The sequence below is a fragment of the Elgaria multicarinata genome, chromosome 7 (assembly GCF_023053635.1).
Source record: "Elgaria multicarinata webbii isolate HBS135686 ecotype San Diego chromosome 7, rElgMul1.1.pri, whole genome shotgun sequence".
Classification (NCBI taxonomy): domain Eukaryota; kingdom Metazoa; phylum Chordata; class Lepidosauria; order Squamata; family Anguidae; genus Elgaria; species Elgaria multicarinata.
The window spans coordinates 63,997,141-64,023,129 of record NC_086177.1 but is presented as its reverse complement, the minus strand read 5'-3'; the positions used below and the strand labels follow the sequence as shown (position 1 = coordinate 64,023,129).

General features: G+C 41.3%; 1 protein-coding gene across 1 annotated transcript in view; it reads right to left on the bottom strand.

Moving 5' to 3' along the window:
* LOC134401110 (chloride channel protein D-like) overlaps nucleotides 1-19,053 on the bottom strand; it is a 64,655-nt gene extending 45,602 nt beyond the window's left edge. Inside the window, exons 1-5 of the mRNA XM_063129833.1 lie at nucleotides 18,829-19,053; nucleotides 12,692-12,772; nucleotides 11,077-11,252; nucleotides 10,236-10,328; nucleotides 7,455-7,698 (exon numbers count right to left, since the gene is read on the bottom strand). Coding sequence (XP_062985903.1) covers nucleotides 7,455-7,698; nucleotides 10,236-10,328; nucleotides 11,077-11,252; nucleotides 12,692-12,772; nucleotides 18,829-19,008 — 774 coding nt within the window. The 5' untranslated portion in view covers nucleotides 19,009-19,053. The remainder of the gene's footprint in view (nucleotides 1-7,454; nucleotides 7,699-10,235; nucleotides 10,329-11,076; nucleotides 11,253-12,691; nucleotides 12,773-18,828) is intronic.
* Nucleotides 19,054-25,989: the final 6,936 nt, after the last annotated feature.

Genomic DNA, 25,989 nt, shown 5'->3' with positions numbered 1-25,989 from the left:
CTTTTCATCAAACCCAGGTGAGGCAGTGGCAGTTCTGAACCAGTGCCTGGGCATGGTAATGGACTGGATGACAGCTAATAAACTGAGACTCAATCCAGACAAGACGGAGGGACTGTTAGCGGGTGGTTCATCTGTCCGGCAAGGTGATGTTTGCCCTGTCCTGGACGGGGTTGCACTCTCCCTAAAGGATCGGGTCCGTAGTTTGGGGGTGCTCTTCGATCCAGAACTGTCACTTGAGGCACAGGTGAACTCAGTGGCAAAGAGCACCTTTTATCAGCTTAGGCTGATATACAAACTGCGCCCTTATCTGGACAGTGATAGCCTAGCTACAGTTATCCATGCTCTGATAACCTCTCACTTGGATTACTGCAATGCGTTATACGTGGGGCTGCCTTTGAAAACGGTCCGGAAGCTTCAGCTGGTACAAAACAGGGCAGTCCGTTTACTAACAGGGACTGGCTGGCGAGATCACATTACGCCAGTCCTTTTCCAGCTTCATTGGCTGCCAGTCCAGGTCCGGGCCCGATTCAAAGTGCTGGTATTGACATTTAAAGCCCTAAACGGTTTGGGGCCAGGTTATTTGTACCTACATATGTACCTACCCGGACCTTAAGATCATCTACAGGGGCCCTTCTCCGTGAGCCCCTGCCAAAGGAAGTGAGGCAGGTGGCTACTAGGAGGAGGGCTTTCTCCGCTGTGGCACCCCGGTTGTGGAATGAGCTCCCCAGAGAGGTCCGCCTGGCGCCTACACTGTACTGCTTTCGTCGCCAGCTGAAGACCTTTTTATTCACTCAGTATTTTAACACTTAATTTTAACTTAAATTTAATTATACTGTTTTAACTCTGTATTTTAACCTTATATCAATTTTGCTGCGTGGTTTTATCCTGGTTGTGCTTTTTATATTGTATTTTGTATTTGTGTTTTTAACTTGTTGGTTGTTTTATGATGGTTTTAATTTTTGTGAACCGCCCAGAGAGCTTCGGCTATTGGGCGGTATAAAAATGTAATAAATAAATAAATAAATAAGTAATAATAATTAAAAAAAATAAGAAAACAATGGAGTGAAGCTTATTGCCCTTATTACATTTTTAAATTCTTGATATTATTGTAACTTTACTATAAATTTATTCTATATCGGAAACTTCATACCATTTATGCAGTCAATATATCCCTAGCTGTGTTCGACATATATGTCAACATCTCAGAATCAGTTGTGTGTGAAATGAATTTCCACCATATGGCACTAAATACTAGTGGCTCATCGTTGCCTTGTAGTACTCGTAACTTATGTGTTATTTTTTTCACAAACTGCAGTAGACCATATGTTCTTATACCATGCTTCTTTGTCAAGATGATCCAGTTTTTTCCACTGTTGTACTATTGTTTGTCTCGCAGCTGCTGTTAAGAAAGTTACTAATTGTTTGGCTACAATAGGTTCATTTTTATTATAATACAAGGATAAAAAAAATAATTCTGGGGTAAAATGAATATATTCCTTTGCTATCTGTAATAGTTCCTGATGCACCATATGCCAAAACTGTTGAACTCGCAGGCATTCCCACCAGAGGTGATAGTATGTGCCTCTGCTGGAACACCCCCGCCAGCAGTCAGACTTCCCATCTGAGGTGATGTGAGCCATTTGCACTGGGGTTCTATACCATCGGTGCAGCATCTTCAAAGATGTTTCCTTAATGGCTGCTGAGACTGATTTATAGGGCTTTTGTACCCAAAGCTGATTCCATTGGCTATCTGGTATATTAAAGCCAAAGTCAGTCTCCCATACCATTTTCAGTCCCTGTAAAGAGCCTGTTTGTACCTCAACTAAAATACTATATCGTATCTGTACTGTATTTCTATGTCATGTGTATTCTGCAAAGGGAAAGGACCTCTACCAATCTGCTTCTTGAGGACCTTTTAGAAAATCCTTTTGTTCCTCATGTAGCTTTCTCAAAACAAATCTGCATAGGAGGATAGGATTTCCTTCTTTACTTTAACATCTGAGAAACTGAACCATAAGTTAATGTTGTCAGAAAGCTCAAGGTTGAAGACGTGTGCTTTGTATTTGCAACATGAAATTTGTATTGATTAATAGTTTCTACTTAAGTACATTCCATATTTTCTTAACTGCTCCTTAAAACTTAATTTCTATTTCCAACCAAGGCGAGCTATACCTTATTCTGAGTAATAGTAAGTTGTATAGTCTGATCTTATGCATTTTTACTCAGAAGAAGTCCCAGTAAATTCAATGGGACTTAATCCTAAGTAAATATACATAGCATTGCATTCAGACTTCCATAAAATCCCACACTTGGAAAAAATCAAAGAGATATAGTGTAATAAGTCTTCTTTACAATGCGACGTTGAGCACAGTGGAAATGAAGAAAACAAAAATATTTTTCTTGAAAAACATGAGTTACAAGCTTTCCGTTCAGAGTTTGGGTTCTGCTGTAAAATATGAAAGAAGCCAAATTTCCCTGGAGCCCTTGCTAACTGAAATGAAAACATTTCTGATTATCTAGCCTAGCCGGCAAGCAAAGCACAGAGTGGAGCCTTGGTTGAAACCATGTTGGCAGCTGTTCCTCTAGGGAAATAGGACTCAAAATCAATTGCACTTTTGTGAAACATGCTAAATGAGCTTGTAAAGAACTATAAACAGTTATTCAAAACAGGAGTCATTGTAATCCATTGTAGTATTCTCTATGATAACTACAGAGAAGCGGCTCCTTTGCATGTTGAGCAAAAATGTCTTCCAGGAAGGAAGTTCCATAAACCACATCAGGTACCCTCACTGAAGAAAGACCTATTCTGATCACAGATAACCTGGAACAGCATTTATCACAGTGATCCCAACTCATTGGGAGACAGGGTAGAGTACATATGAAAAGAGGTATTAAGTTATCCCAGGCTAAAGCAATACAGGTCTCTAAACTTCAAACCCAACCACTTGAGTGAGGGTGCTGGCTGGAGAATGCTGGGAATTGTAGGAATTTTTTTCTGTCTAAACATGCATAGGATTGTGCCTTAACCCTTTTACTCTTTAGCCAAATCCACTATAAATAAGTCCACTACAAAATGAAAGGATGTAAGTGAGCAAACATTTGGTAGTTTAGAATATACGTTAGCTCAGTATTGATAGCAAAAGAGTGATTGTGGATTTGCCAGGCAGTAACATAAGTATGTTCATGCTGGGCGGGTCAGACCAATGGTCTATCTAACCTGAACTTCTGCCCATTAAGAGCTTGCTGGCTGGGAATGATGGGACTTGTAGTCCAATATATCTGGAGGACACTTTCTAAAAATAAAAGCAGACTTCTTTCTACAGCAACTTTAAAAATTCCCCCCTTATCTTGACTATTTATTTTTGACCCTTCTCTGATAACACATCACCACCACCACCACCCAACATCTGGATCTGTGACGAATAGAGAGAGAAAATATTCTGCCAAGCCAGTTCTTGTTTATTAACAGGGCCTTTCAGAGGAATAGTTCTGACAACCAAAATATAGCTGCCATTTTCAGTGACATTCCTGACCAATATACAGTTAACGAAAGATGGATATTTATTTTACTTTAAGACATGCATTTCTCAGTTTATATTTAAATATTCTCAAAGTGGCTTACAAAAATTAGAAGTATAAAATATAACCTTACCAGAACAAAAGAAAAGAAAAAAGACACTACCAAAAAAAAAAATGCACTGAATAAAACTTCAACAGCTTTTAAACATACAGACACACACACACACACTTAACCTTTAATAAATGAACTTGGCCTGGTCCCTAAAACTCATCAGAAGAGGCACCAGGTCAGCTACCCTGGGAAGAGTCATGGTGCCAGCATAAAGAAGGCCCTTCTTCTTAATCATCACATGCCTGATCTCTGGTAAGCAAGTTCAAGAGGAGCAGACAGATGTTAACATCACAGATTATTGAGAATTCTTCTTAAGCATCTAGCTGATCACTCTCAGTGGGCAGAAGTTCAAATTCAAATCCACAATCACTCTTTTGCTACCAATATTTTGCTAGTCTTGATGGTTATCTGCTACCTCCAGTATCAGAGGCAGTAAGCCTGTTGATGGGGAACATGAGTGGGAGAGGCCTGTTGCATTGCGTCCTGCTTGTGGGTCCCTGGTCAACAGCTGGTTGGCCACTGTGTGAACAGAGTGCTGGACTAGATGCACCCTTACTCTGTTCCAGCATGGCTCTTCTTCTGTACTTATTAAGCTAACATACATTATAAACCACTAAATGTATGCTGGACTACATCCTTTTATTGAACTACCTACAATCCTATCTATGTTTAGACAGAAAAAAGTCCATGCTGGCTGGGGAATGCTGGGAATTGAAGGACTTTTTGTGTCTAAAACATGTATAGGATTATACACCTAATTCTTCTGTATTTGTAAAGAAATATTGACGATTGCAGTACTTAGGTTGGTGGGTATAAATAAGCCTTGAAAGCTGGTGACATAGTTTTCCAGTCTACATGTTGGTGAGGCCACACGGAAAAAAAGAAAAAAGTTCAACATATAGCTAGATTTCCAATATTGCCTGGAACCAGACTTTTAAATGTAATGATGATCTCATCTAAAATGCCTATTGCTCAAAGGAAAAACAGCCCCTAAAGAGCTCAAGACCACCTTGGACATCATTACAGGTAAATATGTCTCCATGAGACTGTTTTATGTCTTAGCGGGGAGGGGGGTCACCCACCCACCTCCTCTTTTCCATTACATCCCAAATTGCATGATTATGATTCTGACTGGAGACTGGATGAGAAAGACCATGATTCCACAAAGGAATACTAAAGAAGACCCGGCAAGAAATGGGAAAATCTATTGGATACTTCTACTGTAGGTGGTGCAGTGGATTTTAGAAGTGATTAAAATCCTGCTATAAGATTTTTCTGCAAAAACTTGCTCTCATTCAGTTTTCCCAGCAAGCCTCTAACCTTGCCAAGAACACCAATATTGCAAGGTGTTACTTGTCCGCAACTATGCTTAGCATCTATCTTTGTTTAGATTACACTCTAGTTTATGGTGGACCCTAAATTTTATGGCATATTCACAGGGGAAGTATAAATCAGTATGGGGTTAAATCAATCTATAATGTAAAGCCTGTGGTTTGTCCCACATTAACGTGAACGTGTCACACAAACGTGCATGTGTAACACAAACGAGTTAAGTTGGGCTCAGCAAATTTTTTTTATCATCTTTCTTATTTTAATGAAAAGCAGCTTCAAAGTGCCAGGGTGAGGAGGGTTCAAGTGCAGCAGCAAAATGGGGAGGGAGGACTTACTCTTTTTTTCTCCTCCCACTGCTTCCTCATTAGGAATTGGTGCTTCTCTTTCTGCTGGGCTTCAAGAACATGCTTGTTCTTGCATAGATTATTCATTAAAATAGAATGAGCAGAGATGGCCCTCCTATTAGGCAGATAGCTTCATCCCAAGTACCCGTTTCCCTGAAATTATCCCCTACAGCACTAAGCTGTGCTGTTGTTGTTAGCTAAATCACACTTTGGGCGGCAGCGCTCCTAAGATCCTTTGCATACCAGGAAATGGGTTTAAGGGGGGAAATGTAAAAAATCAATGGATGACCCAATCCGATTCAAATTTGGTATGCTTAAAGCTGTCCTTAATATCTATTACTGTGCCAATTTTGATGTCTCTATCTTTAAAACTTACGCAGATGTAAGCATTTGTTTAATTTTTCTTTAAACATATCAAATCCTACTCCTGCGCCCCCAGTGGCCGCTCGGGAAGCAACAAATGATTTGCTCCAAAACTAGTAGCAAAATAGGGTGGGTCTTTTGGCCTTATAGCACAATTAAAACAGGATGCATGGGAGTACTTCACAATCAAAACAGATTATAAACTGGAAAACTTCAGAGTACTTCACAATAAAAGCAGATTATAAGCTGGAAAACTTTGGAGTCCTTTACACGCAATTCACAGTGATTGCACAGTATAACGCTGGTGCGATAAAACTCTGAGTGAGTTGGTCGCCTCAGGAAACACATTTTGGGTGTCATAGAAAGGCAGCAGATTGTTCACTATTTACTTTGTTATTGCATTTGTACTGCCAAGAATGGGGGGGATGTGTTTATAAGATTTTCTGCCTCATGCAACAAAATAACTTAGCTGGCTTTGGATATTACCTATCTTGACTTAGGTGGGTACCGTGACATTTGCTGCTCTGCCTCTGGCAGCAAAACGTCAAGGAGGGCATCTACACGTCGTACTGAAGGCGCTTGCGTGTGCCTCCAGTGCGCCCCCAAAACGATTGTGTAGATCCTGCAGAAGAGACGGAGGAAGAGGTGGAGGAGGCGGTGGTGGCGGCGGCGGCGGCCCTGCATCGCCCCTCGCGAGGAGGAACGGCTCTGAGTGATTGACATTGTTGGGGCCTAGAGCGTCCTTGCCACCGCCGCCCACCTCCCCGCCGGCCTCCTGCTGCCGATGAAAGAGCCACCCGGGGCGGAGAGCTCGGCGGAACAAGCCGCTGCCCCGCCTTCTTCCGCCCCGGGTGGCTCTTTCGTCGGCAGCAGGAAGCCGGCGGGGAGGTGGGCGGCGGCGGCAAGGACGCTCTAGGCCCCAACGATGTCAATCACTCGGAGCCGTTCCTCCTCGTGAGGGGCGATGCGGGGCCGCCGCCGCCGCCACCACCGCCTCCTCCACCTCTTCCTCCGTCTCTTCTGCAGGATCTACACAATCGTTTTGGGGGCGCACTGGAGGCACACGCAAGCGCCTTCAGTACGACGTGTAGATCCGCTGAAGGGCCAACCCTGAGAATGAGTGTCAATTAAGATCTTTCTTTATTCTCCAGAAACATGTGAGGAGGCAGGAGCCATCTACAGCCAATTCTGTAGTGGTTGCACTGGCTAGCAGACAGCCACCTGGCATCATTCAAGGTACTGGTTTTAATCTACAAAGTTCTTCATGGCTTTAGATCTGCACCCATAACTCTATACATTGTTCTCCCCACCGTCAACAATTACATTCATCTTCAGGTGCATTGCTCTTATTCCACCAGTACATGAGGTCAAGGCTCTTATCAGCAAGCATCAATGCTTTTTTGGTGGTAGTTTCAGGAGCCATGGAATGGCCTCCCAGAGGAGGCTCATCAAAGAACACCCTGATAGTTTTCAGAAGGGTTTGGAAGATCATCTTATTGAGAAAGGGGTTTGAGAGTTGAACCGGTTGAGTTGGGGTGCTTTAGATTTTTTTTAATTCTATTTTATTTTGTACACTGCTCCAAAATTCTGAATGGGGAAAAGTATATAAATATTGTAAATAAATAAAATAAATAAATACAAATGGATGTTTGGTATAAAAAAAAAATGAAAAAAATTATACGATGGGATGTAATAGAACATATTTTAAACAAACAAACAAATAAATTGGCCCAGAGAAATATGGGTGTTGCCACTGCTTGACATATTATCAGCTTAATACATACCCAAAATAAAATCCTCTTCTCTGCTTTGAAAAATCCAAATTGACCCCTGTAGACAAACCCACAGAGAGAAGAGGAGAGTAAATCCGTAGTAAAGGCAGCCATCAAGCAGCAGAAGAAGGTTTGCCAGGCCAATTTGATATCCCAGAAAGAGGCCACCTCCTCTAGCGTAAATAGAAGTCCACCCACTGGAGCATGAAATACGGAGGCAATCCCTGCTCCTGCACCAGCTGTAACAAAATTCCTTCTGTAACAAGAAGAGAGAAATACTTAAGAAAATCATAAATGTACAGCACAGCTTTTTTCAGAATGATACTATGTTTATTGGACATAAGAAAGGTGTGCTTTTCATCTTTAGATAAAAAAACAGCAATAATAAATAATTGCTTCATGGCGCTTACCCTTAGACATTTTTGGGAACCAAAGTGAAGTTAAAAGGATACCTACTTCTAATGGCATACAGAGATGGAAATTGAAGACATGAAAGAGGCAGCCCCTCTGAAACCTGCTACCAGAAACAGCACCTTCAGGTAGCTTCATGGTAAGGCTGGCCCTGCTAGGAATAGCCCATTTGGACCAGGAAAGGTAATGCTCAAATTTACCCTTTAAGGCAGGGGTGGGCAGGTTTCAAGCTTGCGGGATCAACTTTGGTTTTTTTAATATTTATTTATTTATTTATTTATTTATTGCATTTATATACCGCCCCACAGCCGAAGCTCTCTGGGTGGTTTATAACAGTTAAAAATGGTAAACATTAAAAAGTATACAAAATTTAAAAACCATCAAAAACATAAAAACAACAGTATAAAAACAACAGTATCCATTTAAAAGCAACAATTCTGGGGTCCATTAATACAATTCCATGGTTTACCAGCCAAAGCCTGGTGCGAAATAGTGGCTTAAGGAATTGGGATGGGAATCAGGAACCCTTGATAATCTACTGCAAATCACCTAGTCTGAAGGAGCCGTATTGAAAGTGGAGGGGGAAAGCATGGTAAGGAGGCGGTTTTTCTGCCACTGGAGATCAGGCAGGCACCAACATTGTGTCATTTTCGGCACCTACTGAAGACATCTTTATTTCAAGAAGCTTTCCTTTATTGACCAGCCACACTTTTTATAAGCATTTTGTTTTTTAAAAAACTTTTAATATGTTGCTCTATTCTTCATATGCTTTAATATGGTGTTGTATTCCTTTTTCTTTATTGTTCACCATTCTGGAATCTGATTAGATGTGGATCAGTACATAAATGTAAAAAGTAGCTAAATAAGTAAATAAATCAATGATTTTTCTGAATTCCAGCTTATCATTGTGTCTGAACATGGCTTATGTGTCAGATTCATGGAACTATTCTGGCATTACAAATGCTCATGTTGTCTCCTATTTTTACATTGCTTCCATTTTATGACTTGATGACATGGGTGAATAAAATTAACATCTGAACTCATCCTCAGATTTTAAATTGTATGTTTTCCATGTACTTCCTATGTGCAAAAGCATACCTCATTACTTTTTGATGGGCCAGACTGATTATCTGCTGCACCAGCAAGTAATCAATAGAATGAGGTGTAGGAACTGCAACGGTACTTCTGAAATGTGTGCCATGGGTCATGGGGCAAATTTCTTCCATAAGTAACAGCTTAAGAAATATATCTCTAATTTATTTCACTAATTACTGAGACAAGTTAAAAGGCAAAACATATCATGTTTATTTGGGATGTCTGGCAATTCTTAGGCCACAGATAGCTTGTAATAGCTTTTTGTTTGGAGATACAACAAACAGTATAGTCAAAGATTTGGGATTTATTTACATATTTTCATAAGCCAGTGTTTTAAAGCTATAGAACTTGATCCTCCAAACTTTTCCAAGTACAAGCTTGACATGAACAATAACACTGGTATAATAGATCCAGCTTAAAATAAGACCTTACAGGGTACCCAATGGATTTGCAAATGCCATCATTTCACAAATAAAAGATTAAGTGTGTGTAATGTCTGTACTGCAAGATCTGCTGATTTATCACATTCAAGTATCTTGAAAATGTTATTTTATACAAAAACAGCATTCTTCATGTCACATTGTATGAAATCATTTCATATGAACAGTGTCCATTTAAACTCCAATGAACATCGTGAAGGGGAAATTCTGTTTTGTGCATGCTCTGTAGTAGAATAAGACGGCCACTATTTCAACATATGCCAGAAGGCAACGAAGAATCAGATCAGGAGTCTTAAAAGTGATTGTCTTCTAAGTGTTTGGCACAGCAATTGTTCCTTACTATATCCTTCAGAACAATATTGCTCAAAAATGCAACATAATCTTCCTAATCAAGGTTCCCCGAAAGACAAAAACAAGAAAAATAACTTGGTAGGACTGTAGTTGGGCAACACCTTTATTAGAAGCAAGCAAAATTCTACAAAATTGTGCAAGTTTTTGAGTTCTCCAGAACTTTTCATCAGGTCAGTCACATAAAAGTAACAGTACATTACCCCAGCCTCCTAAAAACACTTACTAGGGAGTAAACCCCATGGAACATAGTTAGTCTTACTTCTGAGTTTGTGCTGAATACTGCTATTTGAAATGGTGTATACCCTGCAGTGGAGGTGTAACTTGGGAGCAAAGACGTCTGGATATTTTGCATCTTAAAGAGTCTCAGGGACCCCTGTTATGATGATGTAACTTTTACCAATGATCTTTCTTACATGTTATGTTATCCAGATTAAGGCAACTCTTAACACATTTTTCAGAAACTGGTCTGAGAAACATATATGATAAATTCCCTTACTTGTCAGCTGTGTTCCAAAATCTGGTGAAGGAGGGGAGAGGAATTCCAAGGATCTTTAGCTTGCACTGGCTCAATCCATACCCTATTATTGCACTGGAAAAATATTTCTAAGCATTAATGTTATATTTAATTTACATATTTGCAATATTTAAAATCATAGAAATCAAATAATCAGATGCTGTAGAGCTGCATAGCAATTTAGATTCATTATATACCCAGTGTGTGTGTGTGTGTGTGTGTGTGTGTGAGTGTGTGTGTGAGTGTGTGAGTGTGTGAGTGTGTGTGTGTGTGTGTGTGTGTGTGTGTGTGTGTGTATCATACAAGTGGGACCTGTAACAAAATGTTGCAGTGCAGCATGCTCCTGCTCAGGGTTCTAGCCAGCCATGCCCTTTTCCAGAATACTCAATTTCCTTTCTCCTTCCCCACATTTCCTCCACCCCACTACTCTTGTGCCTAAAAAGGGCACATAGTGATCTATGCTCAGTGAGCACATTCAGTCCTCATTGACCTATGCCAGCTTACATTGTTCTTTGCCAAGAAGAGTCTAGAAATCACCCTAAAATTAGCTGTTGACTAATAAAGTCTAACACATACTCATCTCTCATTGTAAAGGGCTGAGACTATTTTTTAATTGTCTTGTCTTATTCCAAGGGCCTAAGAATAAACTAAGATACTTTACGAATCATATATTTTGGTGTACATTCAAAAGTATATGATTAAAGTCACAGGAGTAGATCCCTTTATGCAGCTGAAGTAAAAAATAGTTATGGACATTTATGAGTACAGAGAACTGTTTTATTTTTCCTTTAAATTTATAAGCTTTAAAATATTAACTCCTTACCCCAAATGAATCATGGGTCCTTCTGGTCCACAGAACAGTCCAGAAGCCACAGCTAAAACACACGAGCCAAACGTTCCCACAAAAGTCCTGATATTAAAAATGTGTTGAATAGAGGCTCCATTCAGAAAGCCAATGACTTCTGGTAACCCACTTGGAGAACCTGTTGGACAAAAGAACTGTGAAAAGAAAATGACAATGTAACTGTAGCACTTACATATCCACAATGACACTTAACCTCACTAGACTCTAATCAAATGTTTTCCTATATTCAATCAAGATTATCATATAACGTAGGTTAATTGTCATGGTTTGTCATAAGGAATCTTGGGAATTGTGGTCTCTTCAGAGTTTTCTAGTCTCCTCACAGAACAGCAACTTCTATAAATCTCAGTTAAATCCATTTGTTTATATTAACAATACTTACAGACTACATAGGAAGCTGAGTCTTACTCAAAACTCCATCCAATGAGCATTTTACTGCACGCTCGTTACTGGGCACTCGTGAATTACTCACATGATGTTGTCTGCCTCTTGCCCGTCTTCCGCCCCTTCTGGCCATTATTGAGCCGCAAAAAAAAAACCTCATTAAGTCCGGTTGCTGCTTTCTCCTACAGGACTGAATGGGAGCCGTGCATTTGACTAGATGTGATGAAGCTTTAACTCAGACCATTGGTCCATTGAGCCCAATATTGCTGAGACTGATTGGAAGTGGCTCCTCTGGGTTTCAGGCAGGAGTTTTCTCAGCCCTACCTGGAGATACTAGGAATTGAACCTAGGACTTTTTGCATGCACAGCAGGTGCTCTATCACTAAGCCACAGCCTCACCCCAAACAGAATGTCTTCAATGGAGGACTGTTCCCATTACAGCAATTTAAAAGTACAAAACAAGTGAAATTAATGCTAACAAGAAAGTCAAACTACATAAAAGCAATAGTAAAAAAATCTTCACTGAAACCCAAGTTCCCAATGGAATCAAAGTATCTTCACCTGACTACAAAGGCAGATTAGGGGAAAACACTTGTCCTTCCCACACTTGTTTTTAATCTAGACATGCTTTTTGATCTACCATAAAACTCCTTGTTTATGCGCCAGCCACTGGACCAGACTGGTTTGGAAAGTAGATACAATTTTCTTTTACCCTTCCCATCTATTTTACTGTTATTGAGTTGGTTGCACTTCAGATAAGCAACATAAAAAGGGCAATTTTACTGAGCAATTTTTTCTGGTAGGTTCATGTGAGCTTTAGAACCCATTCAAGTGGCAGAAAGGGGGCATAACATCCTATGTCATCTTTTCCCACCTAAAGCAATGCAAAACATGGTACAACAAAATATTTCTTTACCTTTACCAATAAAACCTGTATCTGATTCCCTGAAGTGAATCTATTAAAATACCATCAACATCTGATTGAATAATTCTGTGGGAACTGTATTTGCATTGACTAAAGTCTTTTATAATATCAACATTCAAAGTGTGCTACCTAAAGTAAAGTTGACAAATTTGCAGTGTGCGCAAGCACCTAATCTCATTCACTTTAGCTATAAGATAGCAGCCTCCTTCTCTCAGAACTTGGTCTTTAAAATAGCTGAGCAAGAAGAGGGAGTTTAGCACTTACCACCACCAGTCCTGATGATAAAATGATCATAGCCAGTCCAATTCCCAGGATGCAGATCCAAGTCATGTGAAAGCTGCCTTTCTGTTAGTTTTACAAATACATTATTATCGTAGAGAAATTGTATAAACCCTCCTGAGATATTCATTTGCTGTAAAAGTTCCATTGTCTTATTGGGTAGCAGCCTAAGATTTAGGTCTAATCCATATATTACCTCTAACGCGTGAAAAATACCACATGATGCCTTCTCCACACCACTGCCACAATGTGGCTGGTCTCATGGATCTTCTGCCTAGAATCAACTGGGGATGGTACCACTGGAGTGGAACCTCCATGCTAGATGGAAGAGTAATGTGAATGGCTACACTCACACGTTATGGTGACAGGGTGGAAAAGCCACCACACAGAGGTCATTTCCAACTATTTCCACATGATTAGAAGGAATAGCCCAGACCTCAGAAACACCATGGCCAAGTTCACACAAGCAAATAGTAGCACAATGCCATGTGGAAATATGCTAGGGGAAGGCTGCCCTATCCTGCAAGCAAAACCTCAATGTGTGAAGTGAGCAATTTGGGGCCACAACATCACCAAGCCCCCTGCATGAGAAGAACTTGTTGTATTTCTCTCCGCGTGGCAACAGCAACCACTGAGATCGTTCGCTAAATGAGACCAAAATGGATAATCGCTCGTGCTGAGCCTGTGTCCATGCTGCCGCAACTATCCAGAGAGCAACCAGGGGTTTGCATGATTCTGTCTGCAGCATGCCCTGACTCTGCTGACATCTCCCATTGCTTAAAAAGACATAAGTCAGGAATTCCCCTGCCCAATTTAAATCACCACATAGCACAGGGATGGGCAACTTGGGGCCCTCCAGATGTTTTGACCGACATTATCCCTCACCACTGGTTATGCTGACCAGGACTGATGAGAACTGTGGGACAAAACATCTGGAAGGCCCCAAGTTGCCCATCCCTGGCACAGCAGATATCAACGGTTTCATCTAGCAAACCACCTCACCAGCCATGAGAACTCTGTGGTTAAAATGGCATTCAGCAACCAATCTACCGTATTTTCCGGCGTATAAGACGACTGGGCGTATAAGACGACCCCCAACTTTTGAGATTTTCCTGGGTTAAAAAGTCATCTTATACTGGGCGTATAAGACGACCCCCAACTTTTGAGAAGATTTTCCTGGGTTAAAAAGTCATCTTATACTGGGCGTATAAGACGACATCCAACTTTTGAGAAGATTTTCCTGGGTTAAAAAGTAGTCTTATACGCCAGAAAATACAGTACATCTTTAGGAACACATATGTTCACAGAAGCAGGAAACCGTCATATGAATTTAAGATCTTTATTTTACTATTTTTAAATTATTCATTTGAATGAAATAGACATTAAATAGGGAGTATCATTTAAGTTGGAAATAGCTAGACCCAACATCACATATGTGTGTGTTATATTCTGATTATTTACATATTCGCATCAATTTTAAATGCTTTAAAGAAAAAAAGGCAATTTTAGTATCACTTGTCAAAATTCCCTAGAGTTACATATATTTCAAGAAATCCCTACAATATAAACTGTCAGTTAACTGCATGCCTAACAGAGGTTGCAATTGTATTTGTACTTACTTGGGAGTAAGTTTTATTGAACTCAGAGGAATTTACAGGATTCTGCTGTGGAAATCTATAGAACAGTACTTATTTCAGTACTAATTAAAATATAACTCAAGTATGTCTTCAGTCACCATTCAAATTAAAATGGTCTCTACCTAAATACGTGAATACCACTGCTACCCTTGTACCTATATCCAATTGATAATGGTTTAGATTCAGACTTAGCCATACTTTGAACAAACCCATTGAGATCAATGGGACTTAATGTAGCCATGATATCATTGGTTCTGTTCTAAGTATAAGGCTGGATTCATTGGCTTTAAAGTTTGCATAGAGAGTTTGCTCATAAAGGAATTGTTACTATAGAGTGTCATAAAACATATCTTCTGTTCTGCATCTTTTGTAAATATATTGTTCCACCTTTTCCCTTTTTTGTTTGTTTATGTTTGGATTAGCCAGAGTCATGCTGTCTCCAGTGCTCATTGCAAGTAAATTGACTCCCACGCATTTTCAATAAAGTCATGGTCCTGAGGTTAGATTCACGTGTGCCTGAAAGTCAAAGATGTCTCTTTTGTTTTCTAATCTTAAATAATTCAGCAAGTTACCACAGATTTCCTGCCTTAGCCTCAGGTCAGCTCTTTGACGGAAAATTGCAAACATGTGGGATGCTGCAGCAATTTAGGAAGACCAGATACATGTAACTTTAGTCAAGTACTTTGCAAATGAAAAGGGAAGATACCTCAATCTTGGAATCTTTCCCCTGATTTCCTAATGTTTGCTTACACATAGCACAATAATAACAAGAAAATGGGCAAACCTGTGCTCCAGCCGTTGGTATAACAGAACATGTTTTGTAGTCTCTTAGCATTGACAATTATTTTTCCTCTATGGATGCTTTAAAACAGGTGTTGTTGAACTCCTGCTCCCATCAGTTCCCACCAGCATGGCTGATGGTCAGGAGTGATAGGAGTTGTAGTCCAATAACATTTAGAGGGCCACAGGTTCCCCACAGGAGAAGAAGAAACAGAAGCAGAGGAAGAGATTAGTACTTATCACTAGGGGTGTGCACGGACCCCCCGATCCGCCCCGCGGGCCGATCCGAATCGGAGCTCCGCAGTGGAGGGGAGTGGCGCCAGGTAAGGCCCCCCACCCTCCTCTCCCTTACCTGCAGAGACCAAGGGGGAGGGGGGCCTTACCTGCGTCCGTCCATGGTCCCTCGGCTTCTTCAATTGAGCCCATGGCTCAACCAGGAAGTCTGGGCCGCAAGTGCTCAATTGAAGAAGCCGAGGGACCGCGGACGGACGCAGGTAAGGGAGAGGAGGGAGGGAGGGTTTACCGGGCCCTGCCGCTGTCGCCACATGGGCGACAGCGGCAGAGCCCGGTAAACCCCACTTACCTTTCTGGCAGAGCTCCGGATCGAGGCGAAGGATCCGCCTTCACCTCGATCCTCTTCGCCACACTCCGCCGGCCCCCCAATCCTCTTCGCCTCCGCCTTAAGGGCAGGCGAAGCCCCCCGCTCCGCTCCTGCTTCTCTGGTTCGAGGAGAAGCGGAGCACATCCCTACTTATCACAACCTGTGAGCTTTTCATTGGTACATTTATCTATTACCATTTGATGTCTACCAATCCCGTATGTTAACAGATCAATGTTGTCTTCAGATCAAAACATCCTGAGATCTGTTCCCAAAGACATCCCCACTTCAACTTCTCACTATCCCCTCCCTCTGCAGCTTCTGTCTCTAGCCACTCACCTTCAGAGTTTCTCTATAATAAGGCAGTGGCAAGCTAGAGAATGAGGCCTGTTCCTAACAGTTAGGTTTATATATATCACTGATTCCAATGCTGAATGGAGGGAGAGAGGAGATAAGGGATTTTCTTTCTCTCGCCTCCCAACCAATAGACACAGCTGGCATGGCTGGACCTGGGCCTGCTTTTGCAGATCCCACCCCTACCCCACACTTGTCAAAATTATTACTGCCGCTTACTAGAAATGCAGATAAGAGGTCAAGTCAGCTTCCCTACTCCAAAAACCATGAGGCTAGGTATGAGAATTGAAGCATTAGAAGGCAATGCAAACATCTTGCTCAAGAGGAAAAGACTGACATGTTTCTCTCTCTAGTCTCCCCTTTCCAAAACCAGATTCTGGCCCTTGGGGGTGCACAGCAAGCCAGAACTATACCGCCTTTCCCCACACACACCTCATTTGTTTCATTGCTCTGAGCATGACAGGTCTGATAGGATAACTGAGCACAACAAAAAATTAAACTACTGGCTTTTATGTATAGAGGGATGGGCTGAGCAACAAAATGAGGGCTTGTTCTTTGAAAACCTCGCCAAAACATTTGGTGCTGTAAGGAGAAACACTCTTTGGGAGTTCCTTCTTTTGGAGGCAAACTAGACATTATCGCAGTACAAGTGAGGTGTAGAAATGCAGTGGTAGAACTTTCCCCTGAAGAGAAAGTGAGGGTGTGGCAATTCAAAGTACAGCTTTGGTGAGCAGGAAAGGGTTTTGACCTTCCCCCCCACCCCAGAACCAATCCTACCCACTCCAAAAACAGTCTCATGGCATGCCTTACTTTCATCTCCAAGTCCTACCAAGAAGAAGAAATACAACTGAGAAGAAGCAGTGGGAGGAGGGGTGGTTAAGGCTAAGCATCCGCCTCTTGCCCACCCCAGCTGCAACTCAAATACTCCCCATCATGTTTTTGATTATGGTAAGACACAATGACACAAAGAAGAGTCCTCAGTCTCTTCTATGCAATGTTAGCTTCCGCCTTTAAGGATATTGGTTAGAGCCTGCATTTGTTTTCACTTTGATGGTGATGTTTTTAACCTCTGCCAGGTCAAAATAAAGACCAGATGCACTGAAGGACTTATCCATGATGTCCCGTCCACTGACAACTGCGCTCTTGTCAACACACTCAGCAATACGCAGATTGCTTGCAGCCGACTTCAATTTGGTCTGGCTCTCAGTCGAAAGAAAACAGAACTTTTGCCACACCACAGGCTTGGAACTGAACCTGTCACACCAGCTATGAAACACTGAGGACACCATTCTTAAATCCACTGACAATTTCTGCTACTCAAGGCTAAACTAGGCATGCCATTTTTTGTGTGTGCAATGATCCCAAATTTGTGCAAGATTTTAAAATAAAAATCAACAGCAAGCATGGGAGGTCTCAATCCTATCAGGGCCATGGTGTGATGGGCACGGATGCTTTAATCTTTTGCCCTCTGCACCTGCTATTTGAATGGGTAAAAGCTACCATTGGAGCTCTCCCCCCATACAAATAACAAGTATGAGGGGCATAGGGTTAAAGCCCCCTACCCATCATACCAGAGTCCCAATCCATATCAAGCCCCCATGCCAGCTTCCCCTCGCCCATTTTGAGCTGCATTTACTATGCCGTAAATCTCACATCTAATTCACCCATCATTGCCACACTACTTGTCTAGGCAAAATGGCGGCATTATTTAAAAACCTGAATCATTGCCTTTTGAATTACCATTGAACCCGTGGGACTGTAGCCATTGGTCCGTATCCAATTCAACGCTATCGCTAACATGAATTGTGTTGCGCTAGCGGACACAACTTCTATTGCAATGCCAAGAGATTGCTTTCACTAGTGCAACATAATTTACGCTAGCGGTAGTGTCAAATTGGATCCAGCACAATACATATCAAAATATATGTACTGTTCCTTGATTTTCCCAGGTTTACAATAAATAAAAACTCAAAGCTACTCAACAAAGTGCTTCTTGGCCTGATACAATAACAGGCTATTATATATACACTATATACACCATACCATGTGCTCATCTGTTCAGGTTTCAGTTCCTTCTTGACAGATTCTGGACTTCAACTTTGCTCAAGCCTTCATTTCACATGGGTTTATTGAATTGTTATAATTACATCCCTGTAAGAACTTATAAGAAGAGCTTTGCTGGATCAGACCAAAGGCCCAGCTAGTCCACCATCCTGTTTCCCACCGTGGCCAATCAGAAGCCTCTGAGAAGTCCCACAAGAGGACATGAGGCAATCATTTTCTTCCATTGTTATTCCCCAGCAAATGGCATTCAGAGACACAGCTCAGCTCGGCTAATATAGGGATCGCAGACTTTAACCAAGCTAAGCCCAGTTTAGCTTTAACCATCTTACATCACCACTCGTCGTTGGACCACAATTTGGGCTCACAGCTACGCCTAGTATTCACCATTGGGAAAGTGAGCCTGCTGCCTTAATACAGAGACTTATTGAGGGCAAAGTGCTTCTTGGTGATGTACGTTCTCTCATTAAGAGAAATTATGCAACACACACACACATACACAGAGAGAAACTAAAGTCCCTGGGCATGCCCACATGGTTGAAAATGTCCAATAGTATTTTCATTCGGTGTTTGTAGAGAGATACATGGTCAAAAAAAGAGATGGCATAATCCTGACTAGCAAAACCTTAACTGAACTTTATGACCAAATTATATGAAAGGAGAGGTTCATTTGTTATTTTCTGTAATTTTACCTGAATATAATTCTCCACCAGTTCCCATTTCAGTTTGATGAGATAATCAATGATTTGATGGATCAGGAAGCCCAGTGTTCCTACTACTATTCCAATGATGCCCATCACCAACCACCGATCCCAGTCCGTTCTAAAAGTAAAGACAAACGAACAGAAGAATTGCATATCAGTTGCAAGCATCTCAGGAGGTTAATAATTAGCCTTTTGGTGTGGGGTATAAATAGCTAAATAATGGACATCGATCATGGAACCTAGATTTTGAGAGTAAAATCTAGTGGCTTTTCTTGAGACTCTCAGCTTCCACGAGAAAAAAAAATCATGTTTTTCTAGCCATCATTTTGTTTAACTAACTAAAGCCTCTGAAGACATAAGGCTTGGAGCAAAAACTTCAACAACCTAAAAATTGAGACTGCTTGGTTAGGAATACATTTAGTAATAAACAAATGAATAATTTCACCCATCTCCCTAGTTCTTTTCCCTGTAAGCCTCCATTTCCCCCTATGCACATATTGCTTATACCCCCTGCTTTGAATAAGTCACCCCTGTGATTAATCCCTGATCAAAATCTCAGGTTCTATAAGCAAAATTGCAATGAGAGCAAATTGGCTTAACTTTCATATTTTATTCCAGTCACAACATTGAGGAATGCAAGCATAAACTTTCAAGATATTATTTACTGGTAACTATTGTGCTGTATTTAACTCTGTTAATTATCCGCCACAGCTTTATGAGGAGCTAAAACACACAGGTGTGATGCCTCTTATTCCTGACTGCTCAGAAGGAAGAATGAAAAAGTAGATCCAAAGATCTCCTTGGAAATTGGGTCTATTTAACGTTTCCAAGAATCCCAGCAAACTCAGTCCAAACTTTCTTTATTCAATCAGTTCAAAGTAACCCACCAAGTTTCCTGGTCACCGTGGCCCTGTTCAGAAGACACCATAAATCATGGCTTTAACCACGGTGAATGAGGCAAAAAGTGTTATTCACCATGGTTAAAGCCGTGGTTTAAGGTGTCTTCTGAATGGGGCTAGTGTCTCCCTAAAATAATGTTAGATGTATAGGCTCCAGCTTTTCAATACAACTGTGTATTATATTACCCAAGCTTTATATCTTGCGCTTCATGTCTGGCTGAGGGGCACTGGGGGTTGTAGGACTTTTTTCTGTCTAAACATGGATAGGATTGCATCTTAAAAGCCTTGCTTGTGTATGTTTCTAGTATCTTTCTCTCCCTTCTGAATTTTGTGGCTCTTTGGTTGGTCCTCGGCCAGATCTACACCAAACAGGATATAACACTTTGAAAACAGTTTGAAAACTGTATATGTAGTGTGTCCTGGGCCTAGTTGTCATTACTATTATTATTATTATTATTTATTTATATAGCACCATCAATGTACATGGTGCTGTACAGAGTAAAACAATAAAATAGCAAAACCCTGCCGCATAGGCTTACATTCTAATAAAATCATAATAAAACAATAAGAAGGGGAAGAGAATGCACCAAACAGGCACAGGGTAGAGTAAAACTAACAGTATAAAAGTCAGAACAAAATCAAGTTTTAAAAGCTTTAGAAAAAAGAAAAGTTTTTAGCTGAGCTTTAAAGCTGCGATTGAACTTGTAGTTCTCAAATGTTCTGGAAGAGCGTTTTAGGCGTAAGGGGCAGCAGAAGAAAATGGACGAAGCCGAGCAAGGGAAGTAGAGACCCTTGGGCAGGTGAGAAACATGGCATTAGAGGAGCGAAGAGCACGAGAGGGGCAATAGTGTGAGATGAGAGAGGAAAGATAGGAAGGAGCTAGACAGTGAAAAGCTTTGTAGGTGAACAGGAGAAGTTTATATTAGATTCTGAAGTGAATTGGAAACCAATGAAGAGATTTCAGAAGTGGAGTAACATGGTCAGAGCGGCGAGCCAAGAAGATGATCTTAGCAGCAGAGTGGTGAACAGAAACCAACGAACTGATGTGAGAAGAAACCATTATAAAGCAGTAGTGTAGATCCTGCCCTAATTAAGGTATTGCCTGACATGTGGTTATGAAAAATGTTCTAGTGGACCAACGCCTTGTTTTGTTTCTTATGCTTTTTGTTTCCCCTCAGAATTAAATGTTGAAATTTCTCAACTGTCCAATTTTTATGCACTCTTCACTGTCACCAATAGATGGCATGAGAGGACCTTTTAAAAAATCTACGGTTAAATGTAATACAACTTAACAGTGAACGTGCATAGCTTTAAGTGATGCAATAGAGCCATGGTAAGATGAGCAATACATACACACTAGTCCTTAAATAAGACCTACAAACTCCACTTTGATTATGTTGGATAGTTGTTCTGAAACAAAAAGAGACTCTTAAGAAGCTAAAGATGGCAACATTTGTTGCATCAAATTCAAAACTAATAAAATGTATTTTTCCAAAACTATTTATAACACAAGACTCCTTACTGATACTCATATCGGTATCTCACAAAGCATTTTATAGAATAAAAGGATAAACATATCCTTGCATCAATTATTTCTTTGTCTGTAAATCCTTATTGATAATTCAGCATTAATTACATAATCATATATACTAACAAGGTCCTTAATTCTCTGAGCACCAGTATTTAGGTAGCCAAAATAGCATAATCTGTGCACAAGAGAGAGGTATCAGCAAACCTAGGAAAACCCCAAGGTTTGCAGGCTAGCAACAACAACAACAACAAGGAGAAAATGGTCCAGGAAAGCCTCTAACATCACCCAATGAAGACTGAGTATGCTCAGTAGTTATCTCAGTACAGACGGGATGGGGACAGACAGAAAACCAGGTGGACGGCAGTATCTCTCCACACTACTGGAGTCTAATAGCAAAGTCAGTGGCCCTGTAATGGCCAGTATGGCAGCAAAACCCAGACAAAAGGGCATAATTTATGCATGCCCAGGGGAAACCCACAGTGGGCAGAAAAAGATTCATTTATTTAATACCACACCTTTGTAACTGGAAAGGGCACTCAAGACAACTAGCAATACAACCCAAAATTTAAGGTTAAAACGTAATTTAAATGACTGTAGAACAGATATATTAAAAACAAAACAGTAAAAGAATAAAAACAGCACCCAATACAGCACACCAGCTAGCGTGCCATAGCTCTGCTACAAAAAGTATTTGCCTGCCAGTGGAAGAACAATAAAGTTGGAACCAATTAGCCTCCCTTAGCAGGGAGTTCCAAAGAGAAGGCTCCCTTGCATCCCCCAAAATGTGCGTCTGATAGCAGTGGGATTATCTTAAAACCCAACATTGTGGGGGGTTTTTTTAGAAAGGAAGATTGGTGCCTGTGCACACGCAGTGCCCCCTACCTGCCATGAAACCTTGATGTTATGAAGGCAAGGCGCAAGCCCTCAGTGTACTGGGCTCTTATTAGGCCTTCCTCTTGCTCCCCTTCTGCCTGGGGCCTAACGCAGGGAGACAAACAGGGCTAAGAGGATACACAGCTGATGGCACACATCCCTGGACCCCAATTTCTCCATGCCCTCTAGGCTTATAGATCTGCCCCCTTCACAAGTTTAAAGCAACCTTCTTCAACTTGTTGCTTCCCAGATGTTTTGGACAACTCCCAGCATTGCTAACCATTTATCCCTGCTCTCATGGCCTCTAACTTGATAGTACTAATTCAATACTAACATTCAGTAGGCATATTATTATTATTATTATTATTATTATTATTATTATTTATTTATTTATTTATTTATATAGCACCATCAATGTACATTGTTACCTGTAGGTTTGCCCTCGCAGCCATTTCTTGTAAACACTACTGTGTGAAGGCAAATAATCCAGACTCTCATGGACCGACAGTTGTTCTCTTTCCTTTTCTCGGAGATAAGCACTTCTTCCTGAGCAAGTGTTGTCAGCGTTGCTGTTGCATCTGGGATTGAGAGACTCAATCAAATCTGGCTGATCTTCTGCCAGCAACATCTGCTCTTCGCCATCATCTGTGTTCCTCTTGCAAGAAAGAAGGGCTGGCATTTTGCAGAACCACAGGAGACAACGAAAGAGACCACTCTGCAAAGTGACTTCCCTATTGAGTGAGGTTGGTGGCAAATATAACAGGGGAGAAAATTCTGTCTATGCAACAAGGACTTACATTTTGGGCTGGGTTGCTGTAGCAGCACACAGATCCTGCAAGTTTGTGTCACCCACAGCCTGTCAGATCTAGATCTTGTTTTATAGGTGACTTTCTCCCTAGACCTGCTTGGCATACAATAGACTGGAGACTACTAATTCCCTGAACATAGGATATCTTAGGTTTAAAATCAAGCAGCAATTACTAAAGTTTAGTCTTATTCAAAATTCCAGTCACATGATATAAAAGATTATTTTTACTTTCAAAAACAAACCCAAACTCAAAGGCTGCATTTATAATAATGTCTAGCATCAAGGCAGCCATCATGGGTTAAAACTGTTGTGTTAAGCACCGGATCAAGCCCATGCCCTGAACCCACTGCCAATCACTGGCACTACTTCTGGTTCTCATTGCTAATATTGCCTGTTTACTGGCCCTTTGCAGGAGAGGGTTGTTCCCTCTTGTATAAAAGAGGCAGTAATAAGACTTTTATTAAAGAAACTTCCCAGAAAGTTTATCAGACTATAGGCCAGTCTCAAATGCACCATTCTTGGCTAAGGTGATTGAGGTGGTGGTGGTGGTGGTGGTGGTGGTGGTGCAACTCCAGGTGAATCTGGATGATTCTGATTATCTGGACCCATTTCAGTTGGGCTTCTAACTGAGATATGGGACTAAGTGTGCAATCCAATATATGTTTAAACAGAAATAAATCCTACAACTTCCAGCATTCCCCAGCCAGCCATATTTTTTTCTGTCTAAATATGCATCGGATTGCAGCCTAAGACTGCTTCGGTCATCTTGATGGAATTGGATGGATGGGGGAGCATGATCCTATTAGGGCTACTGGACGTCCTGGCAGCTTTTGATAATATTGATCATGGTATCCTTCTGGACCATCTAGCAGGGCTGGGCCTTGGGGTGTTTTGCAGTGCTTCCAGTCTTTTATGTTAGAATTCAGAAAACAAAAGACATAATCCCCCAGCACTATGTCCAGAATAGGTGCTGGGGATTATGTCTTTTGTTTTCTGATTTTTTGTAAACCACCTTGGTTGGTTCCAGAAAAGCAACATTGAAATGCTATCTATCAATCAGTCCTGTTCAATACCATGGCCACTGGCCTATGATGTCTCACACTTTTTTTTCCTTGTCTCCCATGTTATGCAATACTTATATGAAACCACTGGGATAGGTCATTCGGAGCTTTAGAGTAAAGTACCACCAATATGCTAATAACAGTACTAGTGCTCACATAATATCAAGGAAGCAGTGAAAACCTTTGATCATTGCATGGTTTTGATAATAGACTGGATGAAGGTGAGCAAGCTGAGGCAGAGAGCGAGTGTGGTTTGTGGTTAGTTGGGCTGGGACCCATGTTCTAGTCCCCACTCGGTCATGAAGCTCACTGGGTGATTTTGGGTCAGTCACTGATTCTAACCCTAACCTATCTTGTAGAGTTGTTGTGAGGATGTACCTTGGGTGCCTTGCAAAAGAAAAAGCGGTGGTATATAAACGTAATGAAAAATAATAAACCTGGACAAGAGGGAGGTGCTGTTGGTCAGTAGAAAGTATGACTTCAGGATTGGGATCCAACCAGTTTTGGAAGGTGTTGTGCTCCCCTTGAAGGATCAGGTCCTTAATTTGGGAGTGCTCCTTGATCCTACATTACCCCAGGATCTTCAGGTGGCAGCAATGGCAATTTGTTTACACAATTACACTTCGTGCACCAGCTGCAACACTTCCTGAATCAGTTTTACCTGGCAATAGCTATCCATGCCTTGGTTGCATCACATTTAGACCACACAAGACTACCCTGAGGACTGTCCAGAAGCTTCAATTGATACAAAATGTGACAGCATTTAGGCTAAGTTTCCAAAGTTTTGGGACCTGCCTTGAAAGACCTGCACTGATTGTCAATTGTTTTCTGGGTCCAATTCAATGTGTTGATTGTAACCTTTAAACCCCTAAACAACTTAAGGATAGCTTTCTCCAACCTGGTGTCCTCCAAATGTTTTGGACTATAACTTACAAGATGTCCGGTGTTGGCAGCAGCAGACTCAGTGAAGGGGCTAATCATAAAGCAAGGTAATGAAACAGGCAAAGTTCAAAGCACAGGCAAGTAGGCAGGGTCAGGCTAAGGTAGGAGTGGTCTAAATAGCAGGCAGATGACAAAACAGTTAGGCAATCAGAGATATTATAAAGTCCAGAAGTAGAGTCAAGCAAGACTCCAAGGTTAGTTGCATGGAGGTCCAAACACAAGGCAAGGTCTAGAAAACAGGATACAAGGCAGTAGGAGCTAGAAAGACATTGGTTGAGTTCGGACGACACGCTAATCAACTGGGGGGGGGTAATAGGAACAGAATGGGAAACAACCATTGATTAGCGTGTCGTCTGAGCTCAGCCTTTGTTTATAGCACTGGCTAAGCAGACACTGAAGGCTTTTATCACCAGAGCTTGTTGAGCCCCACCCAAGCTCAACCACAGTACATTAGGACACTCTGGCCTGAGCTGTACTCATAAGGAGTCACTTTCTCCTGGGGAGTCCTTTTTTGCAAGCAGACACTCCTTTGCCTAGCTATGGTCTGATGACGATGGAGGAGGCAAACTCCGGTGCTCAGGACAGAAAGAAAAATTATTAAGCTCTACACGTTTCTGAGGGAATACCTCCTTCAGGAGCGGTTTTATGTTCTTTTTTAATTTCCTTATCTCCAAGAGCAATAGTATTTCCTTTTTTTTGAGTGTTGGTGAACGCTGTTTCACAAAAGTGTTGTGTGGAAAGCCCTCCACACACAACACAATAATCAACTCGACTGACAGTTGCCTCCTCCCTCCCACACCCGTTGATTAGCGTGTCATCTGAACCCAGCCATTGAGTGTTTGGAGCAGATTGATGGGAACATGGCACATGGTCTTTTCTGTTGCAGCCCCCCAATTATGGAACTCCTTCCAAACTAAGGTTAGAGTGTTGGATCCTGGAATGGATCAGTTTTACTTTATTTCCTCAGCTTTAGCATGCCCTCTGACTGAAGACATGATTCAAATGTCAAGGCCACCATCTGGGACACTGTAATAA